This window comes from Streptopelia decaocto (genome assembly GCF_964273445.1).
Source record: "Streptopelia decaocto genome assembly, chromosome: 4".
Taxonomy (NCBI): Eukaryota; Metazoa; Chordata; class Aves; order Columbiformes; family Columbidae; genus Streptopelia; species Streptopelia decaocto.
The window spans coordinates 19,004,479-19,031,160 of record NC_138658.1 but is presented as its reverse complement, the minus strand read 5'-3'; the positions used below and the strand labels follow the sequence as shown (position 1 = coordinate 19,031,160).

Here is a 26,682-nt window from a genome sequence, read left to right as displayed (position 1 = left end):
TGGTGAGACTGCACAGGCGCTGTCAGTCTCTCATGTGAGCGCTGCCTTCTGCACATGCCTTGGCCTTCTCTTCAAATGTCAAGGTCAGTCAAGGACAAAGGACAGAAAAATGAGATTGTGACAATCGGCAGAATATGGCATTAAATAAGCATTGTGGGAAGGTCAAAGCTGTGTGTAGAAAAAGGAGAAGTAGCAGGAGACAACCACCTGTGTGGAGGGTGGCTGTGCAGCTCTGACCCTGAAAGGCCTATGACTTTAACAGCCAATGTGATCCCACAGCGGTGATTTATTTCCTTCAGTCTTTCACCACCAGCATTAAACTCTCTTGTCCTTGTGTTGAACCCCAGTGCCATTTGCTGTAAATGCAGTTGATTTCTCCAGGAATTGTTGGTAAAGTAATGCTCTTAAAGAACTTCCAGTAAAACAGCAATGTGTTTCTTTCCCTGCCTCCTTGGTAGATGAAATCCTCTATATCTTTCCCAGGACTCCGCGTTTTTCGCGTCGTTCTTGCCATCGCGTTCTGAGTATTGAGTGCTGACGGCTGTGTATAATTTCCGAGCAGACGCTCCCGCGGCGGCACACAGTACACCCGTGTTCCGTGCACGGCGCCATGACCCGGGGAGACACTTCCCAGCTCTGCAGCGGGGGCTTTGCCTCAGGCACGGGGCAAAGCGCCGTTCCGTACCGCCGGCCCCACCGCCCCCGCACCGAACGGGCCGCGGGGCCTCCCAGGTGCACAGGGATGTGCCAGGGGGCGGGACTTGGGATGGCCCCGCCCCTCGGCGGCCCCGCCCTTGCGCATGGGAGGAGGGCGCGGGGAGCCGGTGTCTTCTGCCGCGGTCGCAGCCTCGCGGTGCCCGGCAGCCCGAGGTCTCCGCTCGCGGTCGCTGCCACCATGTATCTCTGCAGGGCCGCCTCGCAGGTGCTGGCCGCTCGCCTGAGCCGGGCCCCCTCTTCTGCGAGCCGCCTCAAGCAGCGTGGTACGCGGGGGCCACCTCGGAGCTCGACCCGGGGCCCGGGTAGAGGTCAAGGGGACAGCGCGGGGCGGGGCGGGACGGGTGGTAACGCCTCCGCCTCTGCGCGCCCCGGGGGGACGCGTGAAGGTCGCGGGCCGGGGGTTGCGGCGGGGAGCGCGCGGGGCAGGTGCGGTCGGCGCGCGCTGCGGCCGTTGGCGCGGTCCGTTACAGCGCGCGGCTGCGGGTCCCCGCCGCGTCACGGGCAGGCGGCAGCCGGTGCGGCTGCTTGGTCATCGCTCCCCGCCGCCGCTCGGAACCGGCCGGCCGCCCGCCCCGGAGCCCCCGGCGGACAGCGCCTGCCTCCGCGCAGCGGGGCCGTGCCCTTGGGAGAAGCGTCCGCGCTGCGGCCGTGTGCACCCACGCTCGCGGGAGCTGTCGGGGTGCCGGTCAGGCGTGACCCCCTCCCGGAGCCGGGGGACTGACTGCCGTTTGCTTCGCTTCCATCTCGTAACGACAACAAAAAGGGGTGAAACCCCAAGGCCAGGTGGATATTCAACGCAGTGGTTTGTTTCGGCCCTGGGAGGGAGCGTGAATCAGCCCGGTGCGTGTCAGCCATGGCTTTTGGCGCATCAGGGATTGTGTAACCAGTAGCAAAAAAAAAAAAAATAATCCTCTGGCCGTGTAGGGTGAGTGTAGGCTCAGTGAGTACTCTCCTACCTGTCACAGGCAGCCTTTAAGAAGAAGGCATTAATGAAAAACTAGTACAGAGCGTGTATATAAATATAAGACGATGCATTAGGATGCATGACGCTTGAAAAGGAGTCTGAAAAGTGTGTCATGAGACAGATGATGCTAAACAATCTGGCACACGATGGCAATATTTTGAGATTGAGGCTGTTTTTGCAGCTACTGATTGCAATGCTCAGAGCCATTTTATGTTTAACAGTACCCTTTCAATGAATCATTTCTCATCTGTGCTCATCTGGGATGAAGTAGTGAAATTCAGCTGAAAGCTTTGTCGACAAACAGAACTACGTGTATTTTTCATTAGTCTCTTTTTGAGATGTACAGAAGAATCCAAAGCTATGGCAAGCGTCAAACCCATAGAAACAGTGAGCAAAAATAAACGGGTAAAGCTGCTGTTTTGGCGAATAAGTACTCGATCAGTGATTACATTGTGTAATCCTGCCTGTTTGCCCTGTTGGCCAGCACTTGAGCTTATGGGTATGTATCTAAATGTCAGCAGTCAATTTGAGATTGGAAGCCCGTGAATTCAAAGGAAAAGGCTTTTTCTTGAAGGGCTCTGCTAATAAAGTGAAGACGATTTGTTCTCTGCTGATCATGACTGCAGCAAGACTGATTAATCCTTTTACATTCCTTAGGCAGGAACATCTTTGCGTTCCTTAGTCTATACAGATAACGTACAGTACTTGGAACCTGATAAACAGCATAGTTCATGGAAAATCTTCCCCTCTTAGGAAGAACTGAGCTATGTACCTCATTCAGTTAGGTACCATGCCCCGTTTTACTCTTGTACTAAACATTGCTGAGCTCTACCTCAGTTTTGTTACAGCTTTTAAAATCATCCCTTCCCATACAAAGTTCAGATTCCATCATTCTGATTTGTGATTGTATTTTACATCAATTTCAATCATGTTTGTAGCACCTCTTCGCCAGATGGCATCTGGGAGTGTTCCTGGCTCTTCTGGAGAGACCATGATTTACTATCTCCTTGCTGGTGCTGCTGCTTTTGGTGGTTTATTTTATGTAAGTGTTTGGGAATGGACCTGTTTGTGCTTTCTGAGTTGGCTTTGTATAAGATGCATCAACAGAATGCAGGTGTCGTAGCACATAGTTAAACACAGCCAAACTTTAAAATCAGTTCAAGGAAACTAGTGAAACTCAATGCCCATTGCTTGCCTATTTTACTGTTACTCTGATGTGTAGGGCTGTTGTCATTCATAGTGGAAAACATATTTAAAATTATGTGGAATGGATGCGTCCAAAGATGGAATGGCCTCTCTGTGTCAACCACAAATGTTAAGAATATGTCGAAGCAGGCAAGACAAATATAAAATAAGATGTCTGAAGCCACAAGGGGAGAATGTAAACCTTGTTAATTGGGGCACAAATAAAGCTAATAAAATTTATTACTTAGTAAAAGCATGTTAGAGTTTTGTAAACATCTACTTTTGTCAAGCCTTTTGGTAATCATTCTCTTCCCTACATCTAAATATATCACACTTGGTGCTTCATGTCCCTAAAGCCCCCATTTTGTAGCTTTCTTATACCCCCTCCAAGATTTGGCGTGGTGAGATAGTGACTAGCACATCCCAAAGAGGTACATGTTTCTCTGTCCCACAAAATAATCCTCTTGAATGGTAAGTAGGTTCTTCTTAGTCAAAATGTCAAATTTGTGTGATTGCATATCTGGAAGAATAATACATTCTCTTCCTGTTACCTTTTTACCATAGGGTTTTGTTTGTTTTTTTTTTGTTTTGTTTTTTAAGTAATCTGACTGTAATTGTATTTTAAAATACTGTGTTCAATTCTTGAAACAGTGCAGGGCTTTGAAAGCTACATGGTATATTGTATTTGCTTTCTAACAATGGAGAAATATGAAATGTATAAATATGTTACTATAGTGAAATAGATTCTTTTTTTTTTAACCTTGCTTAGCGTAATTTGATATGGCTTTTAAGATGAGCAGTAGTACTTGTTTAAAAAAGGTTTAAAAACCCTTCTCCCCCCTTCCCTCTTTTTTTTTTTTTGGTAACTTTGTAGGGATATAGCAATTTATTTTTTTTTTTTAATTTTGTTTTCCTTTCAGGCCTACAGAGTAGTCAGTTCATCCCGCAGCAACTATATTGAACATATGAATATTCTTCAGGAGAGAGCTCAGTCACGGAAAGGCAGGGGTGAGTTGAGGTCTTCTCTCTTGTTCCCCAGGTACACGAGGGTGTGGAACAGATTTCTACATAGTCTAATCAGGCCTTACCCCTGTCCAAGTCCTCGTCTGAGCTCTGTGACTGGGAGTAAAGACAACCGTGGTTGTGCAGTGTTCTGTAACAAAGTAGCATCTGCACAAATTTTGGGAATGAACTTAATGTTAAGGCAGTGAATCTGACCTGTGAGCAATGTGCAGGAGTCTATTTGGATAGAAAGAGTTAATGTGTGAACCATTAATTGTATATTGGGTATTTGCATTTGATTTACCGGAAGCTTAATGAAACTTGACTAAAGGCATAATGCTGTCAAAAACAGTTTTGTTCGTTTGTTGGGGGGTAAGGTGATAATATCTTTTTCTCAGTCAACAATTTGGCTTCAGGCCACATGTATTCAGGGAACCTAGTTCAATCTTGCCGTGTTGAGCTAGGAAAAATACTGTGTTTTTAAAAAAATATTGTACATAGAACCCACTTCTTGTTCCACAACTTTGATTTTTGTCCATTTTAATTTAGGATTAAATGAAAAGCAGACATCACCTAAATGTATGGCAAATTCTTACTTAGCTCTTCATGCTTAAATAATTAGACCATGTTAGTTCAAATACTTGTAATGGAATGTTGTCTCTGTCTCCATCAATTAGTGTTACTGCAGCGCTAATATAAAAGAGAATGTTGGCAAGCATGGCCTTGCTAGGAAAAGCAATTCTATTAAAAAAAAAAGGCTTTTTAAAGGATCTTCATGTTTTTATTTAGTTGTTATTTAAAAAAATAAATTAATGAAGCCATAGCACTTGAAGCTGCTTATTTTTTCCAATGCTGACATCTAGAGAATTGATTTAATATATTTGAATCCACACAAAGAACAGATTTGAGTATGCTGATTTGAGTATGCTGAGTTTAAATTTTGTTTTCAATGTGAGAACATGCTTTGAATTCTCTGCCTCTAAAATTATTTATTTTGAAAATGTTATTCTCGAAATTCCATAACGTGACCTTCAGTTTTAGAACTTTAAAGTCACAGATTTTAACATTTAAAATGGCAAAACACCTTAATTTCCTTTCTCTTAAGCAGCTGGAAATAATAATTTTTAAACTTGATTTTTGGTGCTGAGAATTTGGCCTGAATTTGGATGCAATCCTTCCCTGACCCTAAAATGAAAAATCTAAACAGCACCAAAGTAGATATTTCCTTCTAGTCACCTGTTGTTTAGGGAACAAATGAGGATTGCACTCATTACATTCTGACTAACGTAATCAGAAGAACATGGCAGGTGTGAAAGCATTAAGCAAACCTTCTAGGGCACTCAAAATGATGTCAGTATGTTCCCTTTTCTCTTAATGTTCACTTCTGCAAGGTACTGAGCTTTAACCTGTCTACCAAAATGTTAGTGTGGGATACCAGCATAGCCATGGGTGCTGTTTGCCCACTGAAAGCAGTACCTGTGTTGCCTGAGACTGGGTTAGGAGTACTCGGTGCTCTGTAATTTACTTAATTCTGACTTCAGGTACTCTCTGGCCATCCCATAATCTGAAGCCTTGTGCTGCTTTATGATTTACATGAAAGTCACAACCATTGGCAGAGTGGAGCACCTCCCTTATGAAGAAAGGCTGAGGGAGCTGGGTCTCTTTAGTTTGGAGAGGAGGAGACTGAGGGGTGACCTTATTAATGTTTATAAATATATAAAGGCTGAGTGCCATGAGGATGGAGCCAGGCTCTTCTCGGTGGCAAACAATGATAGGACAAGGGGTAATGGGATCAAGCTGGAACACAAAAGGTTCCACTTAAATTTGAGAAGAAACTTCTCAGTGAGGGTGACAGAACACTGGACCAGGCTGCCCAGGGGGGCTGTGGAGTCTCCTTCTCTGGAGACATTCAAAACCCGCCTGGACATGTTCCTGTGCGACCTCACCTAGGCGTTCCTGCTCCAGCAGGGGGATTGGACTGGATGATCTTTTGAAGTCCCTTCCAATCCCAAACATACTGTGATACTGTGATTGGCAGATGACTGCTACCTCCTTTATTATTGATAGTAAGAAGTCCAAAACATTTATCTGGCCATACAGTGAACATGACTGGAACTTGTTTCCTTTATTATTCTCAGTTTTGGACTCCTGAATAAATGCTCAACCCAGAGTTTTTAATTCAACTTCTGAGTAGGTAATTCCAATTCACAATACAAAACTACTATTGAATCAGCTCTTCTAAATCCTTCCTCATTCCCAACTGTATTCTCCCAAAAGAGGTTTCTATTCTTTTCCTATGGAATCCTCTGTGTGCTTTCTCAAAAGAATAAACATCACTCTTCTTCCCCCTTTTTCCTGTTCTCTGCATAGTCATATTTTTGTGTGTATCTTGTCACAGAGTGTTACCATAGTATTGCTTTTCCCAGAAGTGCCACTGCAGCTTCTTTCCCTGTGCATTTTTTAGATTCAGTTGGTCCTTACAGTTTTTCACAGTAAGCATTGCTGATAAGATTACTTCAAGAAAATAATTTTTAATTGCTCTTAATATTTTTTTTTTAGGGTCACATAAAATCAAGCTATAGAACAGTGCTAGGAACAAAATGAAATTGTGGATAGAAAAGCAGCATGCCAAACAGCACATTCATGGCATATTTGCTGCATGTCATTAGTAAGAGTAGAACTTTCTAGCTGGAATAATTTAATATTAGGGAGCCGCTGATCAGAGAGAGAGTCTCCTGATCTGAATTATTTTAGTGGTTTCTAATCCTGACGAAAATTCTCCCCTTGTGCCCAAACCCAAAATATTAATTATGAAGAACTACATGTAGCAAACATGGTTGTCAAAGCAAGAAAAACAATCAAATACTATTCTAGGCTTGTTTGTTTGTTAGTGGGTCGAAGTGATATTTAATGGTATTTTAATTAATGATATCAGATATTTTTTAAAAGTTCTAATAATAATTTTCTGTAGCTCTTCTTAACTGAAGGCTATTCTCAAATGTACGGAGGGATTTTAAAAGGCCCCTGGCAGAAGCCTGACTCGAAGTAGCAGCAGGAATTCTGGGACATCATTTGAACTGTAAAATGATGCTTTCCTTGCAGAACATTCTACTTGCTTATTTAGTGAATGCTGAGTTTTGTCTTCCATTTGCATATGTCTCCTTTAAAATTATTCCTGATTTCCTCCTCCTTTTTAGCAATGACTTTTCTTTTTAACTTGATGCAAGCTGATTCAATCTTTCTAATCTGTGCTCTGCTTTTACACTTTCCAGACTAAAATACAAGGGAAATCTCTTTCCAAACCTGAGGAAGTTAAATACAAAGGACAGTCGTTCACCATTGCGTACCTTGCAGCCTACCTTGGGATGACTTTATACCTCCTATTCTAAAACTCCATACTTGTGAGACTTTAAAAGAAGTACCTATGATTGCAAGGCCAAACCATATTGATTTTATTACTGAATCTGCTTTGTAGAAGGCAGTTCTGAGATGATGGCTGGCTGTTCTGAATGAATGCACTCTATATTTGACTGTCCAATAAAGTGTACTGAATGCTGAGCTTGGCTGTTAGTCTGTTCTTTGTGTAATCAATTTAGTTTTTTGAAATATAGCATTCTCTTAAAGGGACATGGTCAGACTGCATAATAGAAAACTTTGATTTTTACTGAGCGATGGATAGACTTGTGTTAAAATCTAAACACAAAAAGATAGGCTTGCACTAGCATAAGAAAACAAAGAATTAAAATTCATCTGTTTAGCTTTTAAACATATAAAATAATAAAATAAATTCTGACTGTGTTTCTTTAAGCTCTTTCCTTTCTCTTCTCACTTATTATACACTGGATTGCAAACTTTATTTCCAGTTCTATTTTCTCACATGGTGAGCTGGTTCTAGTGGTAAACTTGCAATGAACACTTGCTATACAACTTTATTTTGTTAACTTGATTTTAGTGCATGTTTGCATGGTGTTTGTCCATATTTGTGGTTTTGTGCTCTTAGTTATTAATGACTTGTCTCAGCTGAGTTTGAAGTAACGCATGCTTGGGAAACACTGGGTTTTTCAGATTCTAAAGGATGCGACCCACAGCAGTCTAGACAAGTCTTTGAAAGACAGCTGGGACTTGCAAAAAGTAAATGATCAGTCATGAGTGGTCCTATCTCTAGTAAGGTAAATGCTGACCACTTAAAATTAGCAAGTTAATTTCTTTCTTCAATGCCTAGTTTCAATAAGGGCCCACTGATTTATTCTACCAACAGACCTTATCTTTCTCACTTGAGTGCCATGGCTCATGCACTCCCAAGTGTGATGTCACTGCAATCAATATAGCTTTAAAGAAAGCAGGGTGAATAGGGATAGCAGAGTACTTGTGCCATCACAGAGCTAAGAGATGGCGTAAAACAAATCTAAAACCTAATCACTTGTTGTGCTCTGTGCTATTGTAGTTATTGCCAGCCAAGCTAGCCCACCTTGAAAATAGCCCTGCACAAACTGGAGGCACACCTGAGGGTTGCAGAGATTCTGAGTTGTGAGCCTGATTGGTAATAAACTTCATAAGAGCTTCTAGGCATGGTTGCAAATGTCTTGTTCCCAGTGTGGTAACCCCACTATGGGGTGCGAACAAGAATCCTGCTCCCTGTGACGCCCGTGAGTGCGTTATCACCAGCCCTTTCAGCAGAGTGGGTTTGGAGTAATACTTTGGTGTGGTCCTTTCTGATCAATCCCTGCACTTCCACCTCTTGCAGTCACTTGCTTTAAGCCACAGTTTATTTTCTTATTACACTAAAGCAGTTATGAAGCTCAGTAATTAAGCATATGGTTTTCTCTACTTGTAAACATCTTTTTGATGCAAGATTAAGCAATATGGGGCGATTAATTATTGATTTATTGACTTCGTAAATTCTGGTCCCAAAGCTTAGCTTCCCATTTTAAATTTAAATGATAATGATGCTAAGAAATAGTTGATGAATTTGTGTTGCATGCATGTGCTTTACTCTCTTTATTGTATTAAATAAATCCTTAAAAGGTGATGAAGAAGAGATGGCTGAAGTCACTGAAGGGAAGACAGCCACAGACGAGGCTGACGCAGTGGCTGCTGTGGGACCTGCAGCACAGGATGAGAGTTCTGGGGTATCCCCAGAAACTGGAGAGGAGAATGACTTACCGGCTCCAGAGGCATCCCCTGCTGTGGAGGAAGCACAGCAGGAACCTGCTGCTAATGTGGAAGTTGCTGCTAATTCAGAAGCTGCTGCAGTGCAAGGTTAACTTACAATTGTGGTTTTTGCGTGTCTGTGTTGTGGGTTCTAAAACTCTGCCTCTTGATACAGAATGTTAAGAACAAATGACAGTATTCCTAATGGAGTTTGTTCTACAGTGAAAGCTAATTCAGGTGTCACCTTGACATATCATGAGTATAAGGTAATTAGGTTTATTAAATCAGTGTCTCTAAAAGCATGCTCCCTGTGGCACCAGAGTTACTGTCTAAAGCTAGTAGAATGAGAAGTTTATTTTACTACCCCATTCTATTTCTTTAAGATCTTACATGAAGGTCAGCATGTAATATGATCAGTTCAACAGTTGTTTCAGTGTTCTAGTCCTTAAGGGTTTGTCAAGGCATCGAAACTGACTCTATTTCCCTGGCTGTTCCTAAGATACTCACCCTATAAAATTGTAGCAGTTTTGCCCATGTAATGTCAATGTAATCTTGCATAGCAAACAAAATGTTATTGTGAACTCAGTGTTAAGGGTATACTAGGCTAAAAGTTTCAAAATTTGATAAAGCATCAAATTAGTATTAAGCACTTACATGATTTAGTGGCTACATATCCAGTGTTTCGAACTGTCAGGGGTTTTGAAATATTCTGGTTTACTATACTTTTTAAAAATCACAATAATAGAGATGCAAACCTATCCATAAGTTGCATAAAACACAGGGTTATAATTTAACTAACTTGTAAGTATAGAGCAATTATCCTTTTACATCTTTATTTGTTCAGCTAAAGTTGGAAGGGACACACAAAAAGAAATTGAAATTTGTCAGTAGAAGGGGAAGGCAACAAATGTTTGCATCTTGTGTCTTCAGTTAAAACACAAACAACAACAAAAACTTGTGAGCCTATCATGAAAGGGAAACTTCAGTCCAGTTCTTGCTTTGGAAGGGAAGACTTCACTGTGACAGTAGCAAGTATTGCATACACTGGGTTTTCATCTCGACTTAAACATGGAATCTTTACTGCACACCTATGTTTCACTTTCTTTTAGAAAACAAACATCTACTTGAGAGAATATATCTAAAATGTAAGTCAAACTGAGATTTAAAGTATTTTGACTACTAGTCCATGGGAGGTTATCGTAGCACCTTGAAAAGTATTAGCCGATTCTGCAACTGGTTTTGCCTTTTTCCTTGGTGACTCTAGTGAGGAATGGATGCATCTTAATTGCATTTTCAACAAGTGAACTTGAGAAATGGTGCAGCACTTCAGATGTCTGACTTTTATGAAAGCTCTAGGTATGACTGGGATTTAGTTCATGTCTGAATAGCTCCTGTGCTTGTCTGCAAAACAATCCATTACAAATGACATTTTAAAACAACACTTGGTCCAACCTGCTGAAGGTAATATAGCAATAAAAAGTACAAGTAAGTATATTACTGTTTACATATACAAAATACTTAAAATACCTAAATCCTTAAAAATTTCCATTTCTGTGGAATATTGAGACCATTTCATTTAGAAAGGAAGTAGTATGGTATATGTTAAGGTTAGTGAATCAGGCCTGTTAAGAGATAATGTTTTAACATGTCTTGCAGTGTTTACCTCTGTTGCTCTACCGAGCAATTGCAATATTTCATTTTAAGGAGTGAGCACTTGCTTGTATCTGGAAGTGGTTGAGTATTCGTTTCACATTGCTTATCTAGAGGTATTTGTTAGCTGTTGGATAGGGTAGGATCTTCCATATGGTAAATATTCCTGTTGCTCTGTTGAGGAGGAAGCAGTTACAATCTTCCCTGACAAACATTGTGCGTAAGTAGATTAAGTCTGAGGATCTAATTGTAGATGTGGTGACTTCACGTAGTTAGTGGTCACTTGTAAGAGTCAGTGTGTCTTGTAACTGTTAATTATTGCTGGTGTTGACTGGAAGTGGATGTGCTATTTAGAAACTACTGATTTCTTAGATCTGTTTTTTCTGGCAACATACTTACTGAAGAAAATGACACTAGAATGGCACTTCTGTTATGCTGATATTTATAGGGGATTCTGAGGGTCATTTCAGGTGTCCTCTGTCAAATCTTACTGCAGTGCTTATTCTTTGCTGTGTGGTAAATCTGGTGGAAATGAACTGGTGTGATATAAAATTGTTGAGAAACTTCTGCATGTTGTTTCAGCCAACTTCCTTCCACCCTCTAATCAGCATATCGTGTATTAGCTAAAACATTGTACTTCACCTCGGTAATTACTAGTTTCTAAAGCAAGGGAGTGTTCTCTCTGATGTAGTGTTGCCAGTTCTCCTTTGCATTACTTGGTTGTTAAAACTTGCTTCTGAGAACAGTTCTCTCATGCCACTGGTGCCTGGTGAAGACTGGTGTAAGTAATTGTTCTTAACAGGTGTGCCTAAATGAAGGGTGAACCCTGTGAATCTCATAAGCAGTTCATGTGAGGTTCTGTGACCTCTGTGTAACCTGAATCCTGCCCTGGGAGGCTGCAAAGTCTGCAGATTCTCCTGCCACCAGGTCACATTAGTGTTCCTCTGCTCCTCGCTCTCATCTCAGCCTGTCTGCAGTAGAACAGAAAGGCTGCTGAAGTGGTTCTTCCCTCCGTTCTCTGAGGAGATGATGGGTGTCTCTGGCTCTGGACCTCGTGAAGGTTTAAACAAGCAGCACATGGTCTTGCACATGCAAGCTTAAACGAGTGTCTCTTTCCTTTGAGCTATGTAAAGGCTCATTTCCATTGACATGATGTTTAACATAGAATCAGGTGGTATTTTGATTCAAAAGTCCTCTGCTCTGTATGTACCACTTCATTCAGTGTTTCTCTGCAGTAAACAACTGTGGGGTTTTTTTAAATAATTTTATAATTAAAATCCTTCTGGAAGTACCTTCCAGTTTTGCATTTAACCATCTTCATCATTTGTGTTCTCTCCATTTAGAGGGAAAAAGTGTATCCATGTTTTTTACTGAGGAAGAGAAGTATTCTTCTTTCAGAACTTCCAAGGGAAAAGCAGACTTCCTTTGAAAAATAATATTTATTTAAATAATTTTTATTAGTTTTGTTGGTAGCTTGATGTTACTTCTGCAGATGAAGGTGCAAGAATTTTTATCATTACCAGTGAAACTCTGCTTTTTCAAATGCAATTGTTTCTTTTAATCTCTAGGACTTTCTGTAATATGTTTGGAAGTGCAAGGTATGCAGCCAATAGATGTTAATCTCCAGCATGTATATGTACATATATATACAAATAACATAAATGTGTTACTATACATGGCTGTGCAAAAACCCTCAAACCAAAGCAAAAAAACCCCCTGATCTTGGAGGTTGGTACTTAATACTTAATTAGGCTAATTTCATTTTTAGAAAGTTAATTACAATTGTATCTGGCTGGAATTATCTCCTTGCCTCAATTTAAGCAGTTTTCAGCCTGCTACTGGTATCTGAAATTTTGGGAAATGCTGTTGCTAAAAAAGAAGGCAGCATTATGCCATGTAACTCTGTTCCCAAGATTTAGCTTCCTTTAAATTTTCATCTTCTGTACTTTTTTGTTACTTGGACTGTCACTCTGGGTTACTGCCTGATGTTGGTAAGATTCCTACTGTTCTCATTTTAGCATACACTATAAGTGAAGACCAATTTGTCTACAGATAGCACAAATGCTATAAAATGCACAGATTGGCAAGGTGCTATTTGGATGAGGCAGTGTTGTTGCATTAGTGATTTCTAGTTTTTTGGTTGGTGCTATAAACTTTTCTCCAACTCTAGTATTGAGGCTTGAGGATTTGGCCTTATCGACTGCAAAAGCAATTAGTCTGAAAACGTGCTTTCTTTGACTTCTGTAGCATAGGTTATTTTCTAATTTTGACAGTATTGTAGGATATGGTCTATTCTCTGTTTATTATTTCAAACACTATTTGAGTAACTAGTTTTTGGGGGGATTAGTGTGTGAATGTGCCCATATTTCCATGTTAAGCTTCGAAGGGCATTACAATGCCATTTGTCTGCAGCCTAGAGAAACAAATACAGGCTGCACTGGACAGGAGTTACTGCTTTCTGGACGGGACTTTTGCTGACCCAATCGCACAGTGATGCCAAGCAGACAGAAACACGTGACGCCATCAGCGTATGTTGTTTTTGCTTGGTAGGTTGCCAAACTCTGGATGTGTGTTCAAATGCTTTCCCATCTATTCTGTGACACTGGGAGTATTTTGGAGATTACTTCAAGGACTTTTCAGCAATTTGCAATGGCTCATGCTTATTGAGAGCTCTTCAGAATGATGTTGCTCAGTAGAACAAACATGTCCTGCTCAGCTTTTTTTGTATGAGATGGAGAAAGGAGGAAAAGCTGTGCAACCTGCAGCTCTTTACAGCCTTAGGTATTGGGGGGAGGTGCACTGTGGATAGGTCTGGGCAGACCTTACCCCTTATGATTATACCACTTGTTCACAGGTGGACCTCATGAAAATAAATACACTTTTTTTTTTAATCTCTTCTCAGCCTTGCTTGTATAGGACAGAAGCATCTCATAACAGGCCTGTTATTTGTTATTGTCATGTGTAGAACTTCATTGCATTAAATGTGTCTCTAGATGAAGATTGCTGTAATGGAAGACAAATAGGATCAGGGAAAGTATTCATATCGTCTGATAAAATTTGTGCTCTATTACCAACTGTAATAAAGGTTTTCTATTCTGAATCTCCTTTTAGAGGATTTTTTTTCCTTTTCATTGATTATGGTAGACTAAGCTATCTAGATTAGGCTCTAGAAAGTTGAATTATGTGAATTTTATGCTACTGGGGAAGTATCCATATCTGTGGAACTTCTGTGGGGTATTTCTGCTTCGCATTTATCACTTTCTTTATCTGTCCCTTGGGCTGCTGCATTTATCTTACATCTCTCTGATTGTCATACCCTGGCCACTATTCTCTTATCTCTACCTCCTGTTTTTCTTCCATAAAACTGAGCTTGTAGATGAGTTGTCATAACATAACTGGGAAAATCTCTGTAGGAAGAATATGAACGGTATTTATTATAGAAAATACCTCTGTAAAAGTTATGAATATCTGAAGACACAAGCTGGTAAAGGGAGAGACTGTTCAGTTTTGATCAGCTTAGCTGAAAAGATAATTTTACAGCATTAACTGGGCTGGGGAGGAAGATTCCGGTAAAATGAAAAAAGCGCAACAAACTTAGAACTTCCCAGCTAAGAGTGAAAACGAATAAGTGGGGGAGAACTTCATAAAATAAATGTCTTTCCATTTGTCTGCTGTGGAACAAGGGGACAAGTAGCCTCTCAAAAATACTGAGGCTGGTAAAATGACTTGAAGTGAATAATGCCTAAACGATTGTCACTATTAAGGAGAAAATGGATTTACTGATTCTTACTAGTAAAATATTTATAGCTCATTGTCAAGATTAAAAAAAGCCAACAATAACTTTATTTCTTTAAATTGGAAAGCAAGAACTCAGGTTGGTCAACAAAGCCTGTTAGCATTTACTTCACCTTAAGTAGTAGTACCTGTGTTATATGAAAATTTTCTGTAAATACAGCATGCAGAGTAATACTGTTAGTGGCAACAAGGACTCCTTTCCATACTCCTGTGGTGGCAGTTCAAACCACAATGGTGGTAATGATGGGATTTTTATATTAGTTTTTGGTTAGTGTTTTTCATTGCAGAGAGAAACACCCTTTTCAAAAAACAGCATGCTGAACTTTGCTCTTTTGAAAAACAATGTGAGTAAAACTTCGTGCATGACTTTATATGGAGTGTTAAAAAATGCCTAACTTTAATGAAAAGGTTTTTTTAGAACTTCTGAAGGATTTAATAAATCAAATTATTGTCTCATTTTCACATATGCTGTTTATGTTAACTTGCACTGGTTTTCCTGGTGATCCATTCCCATCAGCAGCTAGATGTTTGTTTAAGAAAACCAACCAAACACAGTGTAAATTACTTCTCATTGCTACAAATCCTTGTTGCAGAATAGAAAAACAATATATTTGAAATTGTATGAAGTATTATATCGTATTCTGGATTAATGTGGTATGCACTGTGTTGTGCTTTTATTCTGATCACTGCAGGCATCTCTGAATCCTTTTTTAATAATTTATCGCAAAATAAGCTCTCTTAAGTGAATCTTTGGTCATTAATATGAACTAACAAGGATTTTCTTAGGACCTAGTGACCTAAATTAGGCACAAGCAGCCTGTGAAGTGTTTGGTTGAATGAAGTTGTTCTTTTCTTGCTGTATGGAGTGAAGAAATTTTATTTTCTTGAAAAAGTGCATCGTAACGTCGTGATTTAGGCACTCATCTGAACATCATGGATTTTTATTTGGATTACTTATGGTTGACTTGCAAAGAGAAAAAGCTTTCATATTTTTATAATGGCAGAATTATTAGGAATCCCTGTGTACTTTTGTTTGTCAGTTTCTCAAAGACCTTGGGCTCTGAACCTCTGGTTCGGCTTTAGCTTATGGAATGGCTGCAATGTCAAAGAGAGGAAGCTCCTGACACCCATGGGCTGTGGTGAGGCATCGTGAGGTAGGGGAGGTGTGACTGCCTTCTTTTTTTGTCCAAACAAGAGGGTGGCTGGGCCAGTGCAGTTGCACAAACGATTTCTTGAGAGCAATGTGAGCTTCAGCAGTTGCCAGCCACTAGTTCCTGTCCTGCACATTCGAGGAACTGATGGGACTGAAAAATAACCAGTGCTTTTCTAAATAATGGTTAGTTCCATGATTCGGTTTAGCATGTAGATCAGAGAGGTTTATTTTTTCTCACCTGAAACTCAAGTGCTGAATTCACAGCGTTGGTTTTGTGGTTAATCATCCTACAGATTTGGCTTGAAAAGAACAATGTTTAAGTGTTAGGTGTTTTTTGTTTGTAAAGAAATGGACAACATACTCTAGGTTATTATAATGCTAAATGGTCACTGAATGAAAGGCCACTGAGCAGAGGGAGAGCATTTCAAATAGTCCTGAGTGACGTTCCTGGTGGTTGTGATATTCCTGGTGGACCCACCTGGACATGTTCCTGTGCGACCTCACCTAGGCGTTCCTGCTCCAGCAGGGGGATTGGACTGGATGATCTTTTGAAGTCCCTTCCAATCCCAAACATACTGTGATACTGTGGTATCAGCAAGCCTTGTGTAATGAGCTCCCCCTGTCTTCTTGGCCAATGAAGCCTGAAGCACCTGCTTACTTCACAGGGCTGTATACACAGTTTTGCATGTTTTGTCCCAAACTGACATGGTGATTGTTATTTCCCCCCTTCCTGTTCCTGAGGTGGCCGATGGGGTTTTGAGCAAAGGGAGGAAGTGCTGAACCCAAGTCAGCTGTACTTGGGCTGGCAGGTGGCTTGTGATGAGAGGAAAGAAGGGGACATCTGCTGTCACCACCGTCTCAGGAGTTAGAACAAAAGCCACTGTTGAACAAACTTAATTTCCATTTCCCTTAAAGCAGGTATGATGGAACCAAAATGTATTAAGTTGGCCTTAAAGGGAATCACAGTTTCTTACAGCTACCATTGTGCTCTCCTCTGGATTAGATCTGGGGGAGCGAGTTACCCCACCTCTTGTGCACTATTTTGCAGTCTCTCTCAAAGATGTTCTTTAATTCCTTGTTAAACATGGTAGAATTTGACTTTTAAAAAGTGAATTCTACTCCACTGTCGGTTTTCCATTAGTGTGTCTTTAAACTATGAAAAGGAAGAGGGAATTTTTTGCTCTGTTGATCCTAACATTTCAGGGGACATCCTGAGACCCTACGTGGAGCTTACTGAAGAGAAGCTTTTCAGCCTGAGGAGATTAGGTGAAGAAAAGCATCAGGTTCTGGTATGATTAGTTCTCTAAAAAACAGTAAATGAAATATTTTTTGTTTTCATAATTAAAACTGATGTGTTTGGGGTTTTTGGTTTTTTGTTTTTTTTTGGTTTTGTTTTTTTTTTCCTTTGGAATAACTGTGGCATTGGTTATGTTATAGGCAGCTTGAAATATCAAAGCCTTCTTTTGTACTCCAGCTTTGGTTTGTGTGCTTCAGGCAGATTCCATTTGTATTAGGCTGGCTGACTTGTATTATTTTAGCTTTATAAAGCCAAATTCTTCTGCAAATTTATATTTTTAAAAGTAATTGAATCTGCACTCTGAACAAGGAGATTATTGCAGCGGTGCTGAGTTGACTGGCCAAAGGTGGTAAAAATTTTGCTGTAGGTATAAAATTCTGAATTCCAAGAGTGTCCCCTCACTTTTGAAAAAACTTGGGCTTCTAATGCTGCTCTGTGAGAGGCAGTTTCCTCTTGTTTTTGCACATTAAGAGAAAGATGTATTTCTTTCAGTATGTAAAGTGTTTCACCTGCCTGAGGAAGGAGGAAAGCAGTTATTTCCTTTCTAGAATAGTTTCTTTCTACATGTAAAATAAGATGTGTTTGTTTTCTTAACAATTAGTTGCCAACTAGCTGTTACATGGTTGATTTCTTTTTTTTTTTTTTTTTTTTTTTTTAAGGGCCACCCTAAGCTTTAAAGCAGTTGTTTAAATGAGGACTAAAGAAACTTTGGTGTTGTAAGAGAGGAAGGTATCCTGCTCCAGGAGTAGTCCAGGCTTGCTTAGACAGAACTTCTCAATTTCAGCCTGTCTGCTTATTCCTCTGGGCAATGTTGACATGACTGTAGATGAGTAGAATAAGTAGTAAACTGTTTGTTTCTTCTTCTTGATCTCATCCTATTGCTCTCTTCAGCAATCCCGGTCAATTAAAGCTGACATATGAAATAATACGTACATATTGGACAATTGGTCATTTGCTTTTTTGGCTTTCACACATGATGTATGAAGTGACTTGGAAAATCCAGATGTATGAATGCTGACTGCTAAAGCCTGGCCATATATGCCCTGTAGAAATGCCATCGGAAACACTATTTTCTATGAAAATTCTTGCAAGAACCAAGTTCTTGGCAGATTTCACTTACCATCATTAGTGCCAGCTCAGTTTGCTTTGTATCTCCCTTACACCTGCCTGCTCAAGGTTGTCCTATAGCATAGTGTTTCCCAGGCGGCAGGACATGACTGCCAGTGTGAGCTGGTTTAATTTCAGGCTAAAGCTTTGTGTTCCAGACAAAAACCCAGGCTGATTCTGCATGAAAACTTGCTTGGAAAGTTGAAAAGCTTGTTTTAAATGCTTGAAAGCTTTGCAGGAAGAGACTATGCAAGCAGTAGGATCTGGGTTCTGAAAGTCAATCCATGTGCATGGGGTTTTTTGTTGGTTTTGTGCTGTTTGTTATTTTGTTTGGGTTTTAAAAAATAATTATTATTATTATTATTATTATTATTATTATTATTATTATTATCAGGAGAAAGTCAGTCTGTGCATGTGGGGTTTGTTATTTTTTATTATTAGCTGGAGCAAAGATCAGTCAGTCATACAGGTCATGAAAGTCCCTGCTTATGCTTCTCTGGTCTGCTGAGGGAATGCTGAGCTCACCAAAATTCAGACAATTCAATTGAAGATCATGAGGATGCAGAAGTGCTCTGGATTTTGAATGTTTTCTGTTCTACTGTGAATGCACAGAAATGTAGAGTCCTGTGCTCCCAGTGCTGCAGCTGTAGCACTTCTAAGAGTAAAAATTGTGTCTTTAAAGACTACAGGAATAACTATACACGAGGCAGCTTTTTTTATTTTTCTCCTGAAATGATAGGGATAGCTTCCTAGAAGTTATGTTTCTAGGTGGAACTAGATGTTGGATGTCATACTAATAAGCTACTGAAGTTTCCTAGTGCCACTGCCTTATTGGAAAAAAAAAAAAAAAATTAAACCCCAAAAACTTCATTTCCCTTTGTCTGTAAAATCAATTTCCTTTTCCGTATTTACTCAACTCAAACCAGATGTGTTTTCATAACATAAATGGTTTGGTATTGTGTTTGGTGCATGTGTAATGTGCTGCTGGTGCTGCCCCGTCATGTTCTGTTCCCTCCTGTGCAATTTGGGAGGATGTGTTTCTTCTCAAAATGGTTATTTTGTAAGGTAGAGGAGCTAAAGAGCACTTGAGAGTGCATATGACTGTCCAGGGCAGAAACAGGTCATATTTTCACTAGGGTTCAGTGTTACATGTAAGCAATGGATATTGCAAAGATGTTGAGTTAAGTACTGATGGCTGTGTAGTGGAAATATGTCGGGGGTCTAACCAGCCTGAGGACTTTTGTCCTCAAAATCCTCAGTATGTTAAAATCCCTTTGAATGCTTCAGAACAGCTGTTTATGCAATATGCAAAGCCTAACCACTGACATACAGTTAGTAACCATGATTAGTTTACAGCTAGTAAATGTGATTAGTATGATTTTTCTGGGGTTCGAAGTCCTTTTCTGTTCTGAATGCACAAGAAGGTTAAGCTCCTAATTCAATGCAATAGTATATTCAAATACCTGGCAAAACTGAAGAAAACTGTAGCCACTGGTACTAGGACGTAGCTACTTATCTCAGAGGGAAACTTAAAGTTGGCATAAGAAAAATAAATATCACCCTTTCAGGAAAAATAGGTAATATTATACACAAAGGCTGAGATTTTGCTACTGTACATAATAGTTTGTATGAAACTATGAAGCGTATAACTTCTGCAGAGTAATATATTCTATTAAGATTTGGGGGCAATGGAACAAAACACCCAGTGAAATAATGCTATTGATGAATGATATGAGGTTCCCCCCTGCCCCTCTCAGATTAAGGGGAAGCGGGGCGGGGGGGGAGAGAAACAAACAAAACACTTTTGAGAATATAAGAAGAAACCAAAAAAATCAAGAACATTACTATTTTTAGCAGTTTTAAAATTGTATGGGTTGTAGTGAATCATCATTTGACTGACCAATTTAACCGGAGCACTGCAAGTGGGTGCTAAAGATGTTAAGGAGCTGAAGGAATATTGTATAATATCTATAATGAAGTAGCTGGGCATTCAGTGGAAAACATAATATAAACAGCACTTAAATACTGTCTGTCTTCATTGCACAAAAGCAGTTGCACAATGCAGATTATTTTGTTCAGCCAAAGCCTGTAGAAGTTGTAAGCAAGCTGGTGTAAATAGAGAACATGGGTCATAGTCATTGCTGCACAAGGAAACACTGGGACTTCAGAATTTCAAATTGATCAGCATTCAGAAAATAACGCAGAACCAGTTAAGATGCTGTAACTCCTCTACAAGTCTATCTTGAAAAAATATGGAAGCTCAATTTTTTAGTATTTGAACTAACAAAAGTTAGAATTTATTTCAATTACATCTATTGATTTCTGTAGAGTTTCATGACAGGATTAACAACTTTGCAATAACTGAACAGTTAGTAAAGTGAAATCCTTCTTCGAAAGATTACAGAAAACGAGTCATCATTGTACCAGCCATTGATTAAAATCTCATATGAAATAGGATTTTACGTGAAACAACTGTGGAAGATTAAGCTGGACTGATAAAACATGAAATGCATGCAGATTAAAAAAAAAAATGGGAAAAAAAAAAAAAAGGAGGGAGTAGCATAGCACTGAGATTAAATTTAACATTCAGAGAAACAAAAAGAAGAAGTTCTTAAACTTTGTAATGCTTTGTGCTACTGGCTGATCAGCAGCAGAGGGTGTGAGGAGCTCCAGCAGAGAAGGGGTGATATGGTTGTCCCGATTCTGAAAGAGGTGGGGAATTCCTTCTCAGCTTGCCAGGTAATTGTCCATCTGGTGTTCTCCTGGGATCACAGCACCTCCCAAGAACAGAGAAAAACACGTTCACCTTGTGAGCGGGATGCTGAGTGCTTGTTCCAAGACTGAGCCATATACAAGCCACCAGAAAATACAGAGATCTTTTCCGGTATGTCAGATTAATGCTCAGAGTAGCTTTCATGGTCATAGACTGGTGTTTATCTTCATGGTGCTCAAAGCATCAAGAGACACTTTGTAAAGGAGTGGTGCCAAAATAATCTTCATGGGCCAGTCTGAATCTTTGCTGGAGGTGATGCCTTGAGGGATGCATAATGAACTGGTGTAAGCTGCTGTGAGCACGTGTGAGCACATGTTGCTCTGCGCTTGTGTGTCCAGACCACGAGCTACTTCCAGCTTTCTCTTCTGGGAAAGACCACTTCAGCTGTGGCATCTGCAAGGTGGCTCCTGCAAAACTCCAGCCACGTATCCTTGAGGAACAGATGTGCAAGCCACTCAAAATTACCATCTAGAGTTTTCTGTGGTAACCAAGGACAACTACTCATATCTACAGACGCAGGTTTTCAGAAACGTGATCCGTGTTGCAACAAGGCCCTTTGTATTTTAGGGAGTGACAACTACTCTGCAGAGACCTGGATGGATACATGGTGAGGAATCCATATTTTGTTGTAGTAGCTTGCCTTTCTGATAGCTGTAAAGGATATTTTGGACCAGAGACAAATCATTCAGTACAAGTGGTGTAAGTGTTAACATTTGTTTTCAAGCAGGTAGGTGACAAACACAATTCCCTTTCAAAGGACGTGGGGTTTTATTAAAAAGCAGGAAAGTCCATGTTGCTCCCTCTACTTGCTTACTGGTCTCCTCTTCTTAATGTGAAAGAAATTAAACACTGAAACATCACAAGAAATAAACAAAAATTAGCAAACACTATAAGCGAGAGAGAAAGGTCAAACTGAATGTTTGATGCTGCAAACTCAAAACCAGCATCTTGTTACCACAGCAAATATACTGCATTACATCAAGTGATGTTAGCTATAAAATATCTAATTTTCTGAATTTTAAAAATACTATTTTTATAGTCTGTTTCCTATACAGACAAAGGTAGCAATTCCTGTCTTGTTTGTTTTTTTTTTTCCATGTTGCTGCTTCAAAATTCAGTTAGTATATAGACATGTTCCATATTATGGACTTTGTATACAGATAGATTGTTTTATTCTTAAGGAGTATCGAAAAATGGCTAGTTGGCAATCATACTACACTGGAATTGCAGCCTGACACTTCAGCCTGGTGTTGGGACACTTCTACATTAAAACTACTCATGACATCTTTGCAAGGTTATGGGGAGTGTGTGTAATGTCCTGTGGTGTTGATCAGACTAGGATTATTTCCAAGGAAACTTTACAATTACCATCTTGCGCATCATTAATAATTTGACAGAAAACAGAAAACAAAATGAGGGCATCTGTAAGATAATATGTACTTTAGAGAATATGTACCTTTATCTAAAGAAATGAAAATAGCTCTTGCTTATAGTTTTCAGCCCTAGGATTGGGGAGAGTCAGACACTGGTCATGACTTCTCTGGAATTCCACTTGCAAACTTTTATTTGCATGATACGATTTATACATCTCATAGATTCTGTTGCCTTCAGTTAATTCAAACACCTGTGTTAGGCAGGTACTTCACACTGAGAGAGAGCCCTGACTTCTCTCCTTCATTTACATAGGTGAATGGAAAGACAAGACAATTATTTCTCTAATTTGATTCATAGAAACTGTGAGTGAAGTCTTGGATGTTGCAGCTTCTTCTGCCCAAGAGGAAAACTCAGATGCTGTCGAGGAAGGAGTAGCCTCAGCAGCTCAAGAGATTTCTGACACACCCTCAGGGAACCAGGACATTGATGCTGAGGAGTCGGGGCGAACGTCAGAAGGTGCAGGAGTCCAGCTGGGTCTGAAATGTTTTGTCTGTGAAAAACACTAATGGTTGCTTGCCCTGGATGAGCTGCAAGAACATACAGAACTTGAGTGATGCAAAGTGTCTGCTAGTGATGACTGTGTTTGCCTTTGTGGTGTTAGCAGAAAATTTAATTTTGAAATTATTTGCAGTGCAGTAGAAAAATAGGCATTACTAAGTTGGACCATGGGAATGTTTTGAGCTCAGTGCCCTGCGAAGGGGCTAGAAGTTCATTAAGAACAAGAAATCCTCCCTTGTGCTGCATGTGACTTAACACCCTGTGAAAACATGTGGCTTAATTTAAAAGACAGAATTTTTGTAAATTACATTGGTGTCAAGAAAAATACAGAGCGTGTGATATTTGTAAACCTTACAGTGTTTCAATGCAGCTGTAAGTGATCTTTTCTTATATTGCCATTGAAGTTGAATGATACAATTGGATGCAAAGAAAAATGTGTTAAAATCATCACTGCAGAGATTTTTAAAGGAGTTTAGAAGTTTGGCCTCTGAACTGTTTAACACTTAGAATTAGAAAGCTAAAAGGAAATATATCTGCATACCAAATGTGACTTTGTAAACGGTATCGCATTAGTCCAATGGATCCTTTGGGCTAAAGGAAACAACTGACTTAACTATTTGTTGTCAAATGAGTTGTTTCCAATGTTTCTTACTGGTGTTTTGTGTCCATTTTCAGTTTCTGTGGAGGACAAGACACCCGAAGAAGTGGCTAAGGAACCCTAAAGGTACATGGTACAGTTGCAGCATGTGGTTTCCTACTCTCACCTTGCTGTTTTTCTTAGTTAGTGGCAATTGCAGCGTCTGGTAAGTCTGCACGTGCACTCTGATGGTGAATTTGTATTTCTGCTCCCACCAAGTACTCTGCAAAAAACAACTTAGCTGAAGTATTTATTACTGTTTGGGAACCATGGCTGACAGCTTTTAGAGCTTAGGGAGCAAAACTTTTCTCTATCAATTGTCATGCAGTTTACTTGATCTTAGTCCCATGCAAACTAGATTAAGACCCAAGAGTTGTAACTTTCTCCTGGGCAAAAAGTGTTCTTTGTATATTGATTTAAAATTATATAGATATTTGACTTCTGGATTATTGTCTTACACAAGTGAACTCCTCTTTTATTATCTTAGGTGTAAACACAGTGAAGCCGTAACCTTCTGGCCTGTTTTTTTTCTTTTAAGACATTTTTAAGATTAGTCTCTCTGCACTTCTAGTTTGTGCTAAAGAAAAACATTGAATACATTGTTCTTACTGTTTTGCTGGTATCTTGTTCAATTGGCCTTATTACATTAGAGAACAAAAAAAAATATCCAAAATATTCTTACTATTTTGCTATTGCCTGTGACTGCCATTTTCAAGGTGGATTGTAAGATGGTGATAGAAATCTGAGGGAATAAAAATTTTGGCTGAAACATGAATCTTGGTAGAAAATAATTTAGCTATTGTTAACAACTGAAAGCTGAGCAAATAAAGCTCCCGGGTCAGGAATTCTCAAAATTATTTTTGCTCACAGCAAACACTAATTCTTGGAGCACCAATGCAAGAGGAGAACTAAATGGAGCAAAGAAAGTTCTTCTCCATTGTACCCTAAAAATGTGTGTTCTTAATACACCTAGAACGTAACTATAAGGTTGTATGAGTCCTTCGCAAGTGCATCTTTGCTTATTCCATCACACACTGCAGTATAAAATAAGGTAATGCTGCTTCTTGTCGTAAAATGTAAATATTGTTTTAAACTGCATTAATAAACAAACCAAATCTCTAGGGTCTTTTCCCATGTTGTTTTAGCATTCAAAATTAAGAAAAAAAAATCAAAACAAAGCTAATCCCAAAATTATAAAATAATATATGAAATAATAGTGTGAGATGATATGTTTTGCTACTGAAGTTTGTATGTTTTACTGGGAATAATGGTGTGAAGGGGAACAGATGTTATTGTTCCCCTTTGTTTTCAGAGTACAGCAATTCTTCTTTGTGTGGCAGTTGGCCACAAATTCACACTGCTATGAGGCTACTTGCGTCAGTAATCTCCACAAACACTATTGGTTTATCTTGTGATTAAAGTTAAGCAAGTAACTATTTGTAGAATTAAGAATTATGTGTCCAGCGTGCAGGGAAATTCATTTATACCTGAGCAACATGGCTAAAGAGGAGAGAAGCTGGGCTTTGTTCTTGTTAGCAGAGCAAGTTTTCACAAGCCATTAGGTAAGTATGATTTACACAGCAGTAGTGTTCATATGCTGTAATTTACTGATAATCCGCAGTCACATTTGCAGCGTGCTTTGAATGTTTGCAAAGAAGAAGACCTGGTGAATCAAGTCTGTTGATAAATGTCGTTTATTCTTGCTCCCTCTAAACCAGATTCTTTTTTCTTCTTCCCAGTGAACAGCGCTGAAGCCTTTCAAAAAGTTTAATTGGAAATATTTGTGGCAATCAACCAGCTGATTCCTGTGTGAAACCTCATACTCTTCCCTGGAGACATGTGCAGTTTGTCATAGCACATCCTGCTCATTAGGACCAGTATTCATTACTGCAACAGACAACCTAATACGATTTAAGCTGGTTAGAGAGACGCTTCTGTGACTAACATCTCTGCTTTAGAAAGTAGCATCCAGTAATAAATGTCAAAGCACCACCCAGCATGTAATAAATACACGTGTTAAGAGAAGCAGTAGACTTAACAGAAACCATGTCAGGTGAACTCATTTTAGGTCTTTGTCTCATTACATACAATGATTTCTTACTTTTGGTCCAAACCACGGTGCATAATTATACCATTGTAACATTCCATGCTAAAATGTAAGTTAAAAGTTTTAATGAAGTTAAAATCTTATAAAAATTATCAGCTAGTATTTTTAAATTGGGCCATGGGGAAAATAACAACCTTGTTTGCTCACTAGTTTTGGATTTGTTGTTGTAAGCATAGAACATTTGGCTGTACAAGATCTAGTTTTCTTCCTGTGTTAAGCATTTTAGATGCTGACCTTCCTTGTGCAATAATATCCGGGAGTGAACGTTTTTAAGGCTCCTGCTTTGGGAACAAAAACTGTTTGCGACTAGAAGCAATAGGCAATTTAGAGCATGAAAATGAAAATAACACCAACTGAAGTTATCATTGATTGAAGTGGTGGCTCTTAACTTGGGGGTGCTGGACCCTGTTCCTACCAAACCTCATTCAGGTTCCTGTAGTCTTTCTGTGTTGTTCTTCCTTAGCAGGGACCCGCAGCGGTGGTGTAACAACACGAAGGTTTCCAAGAATGCTCTTGTACAAATCGCATGCAGTTTATGCTACAGCAAAGCTCCTGTCTGAGAGCTTGCAGATGTCCAGCAAAATCCCTGTGGAAGGCTATGCCACAGCTGTTCAAATGGATGAGGGTTCTTAGGGACTGATAAAGAACAGAATAGCTAAATAATCTTGTCTTGTTAATATCACTTTAATAATGAAAAAAATCTATAATGAATGGTGGGTTTGCATTGCACTGTTCTCCTCACCCTCCATTGTGCTATGTGCATGAGTGTGCCTCTGCTGCAACATTTTTACTGAGACCCCCACCAGCAAAAAAGCAATACAGCCATCACACAATGGTCATAATTCTAAACCAGGGCCAAACAAGGTATATTGTACACAATTTATATCGAAATGTGAATTATAAGGTATATCTGACTGCTTCCTCTTCAAGCAGAACTTTGGAAAAATGTTGAAAGGGAAATTACAGCACTATGACATTCCTACCCATGGCACAAAACAACACATGCTCCTTCCCCTATCATAAAGCAAATTATAATAGTGTTCCAATAAAAATACAGCTTATTGACCCTGTACCTGCTTAGGAATAACTGGAATAATGCAGAGGCAAAATCAGGCTAAGCTTCAAGAAGCCGTACCACAGCCTTCTGTTTAAAAGATAAAGCCACTGTGATTAAAAGCAATTTTTGTTGACAAATCTACTGGAATAAAAGTC

The 26,682-nt window shown here is 39.6% G+C and overlaps 1 protein-coding gene across 1 annotated transcript; it reads left to right on the top strand.

Moving 5' to 3' along the window:
• Nucleotides 1–777: 777 nt before the first annotated feature.
• Nucleotides 778–26,682, top strand: MGARP (mitochondria localized glutamic acid rich protein). The gene is made up of 7 exons (XM_082051620.1): nt 778–980; nt 2,620–2,723; nt 3,787–3,874; nt 8,879–9,127; nt 22,526–22,684; nt 23,402–23,450; nt 25,103–26,682. Exons 1-6 carry the CDS (start codon nt 896–898, stop codon nt 23,446–23,448), a joined length of 732 nt encoding a protein of 243 aa, XP_081907746.1. The 5' UTR covers nt 778–895; the 3' UTR covers nt 23,449–23,450; nt 25,103–26,682.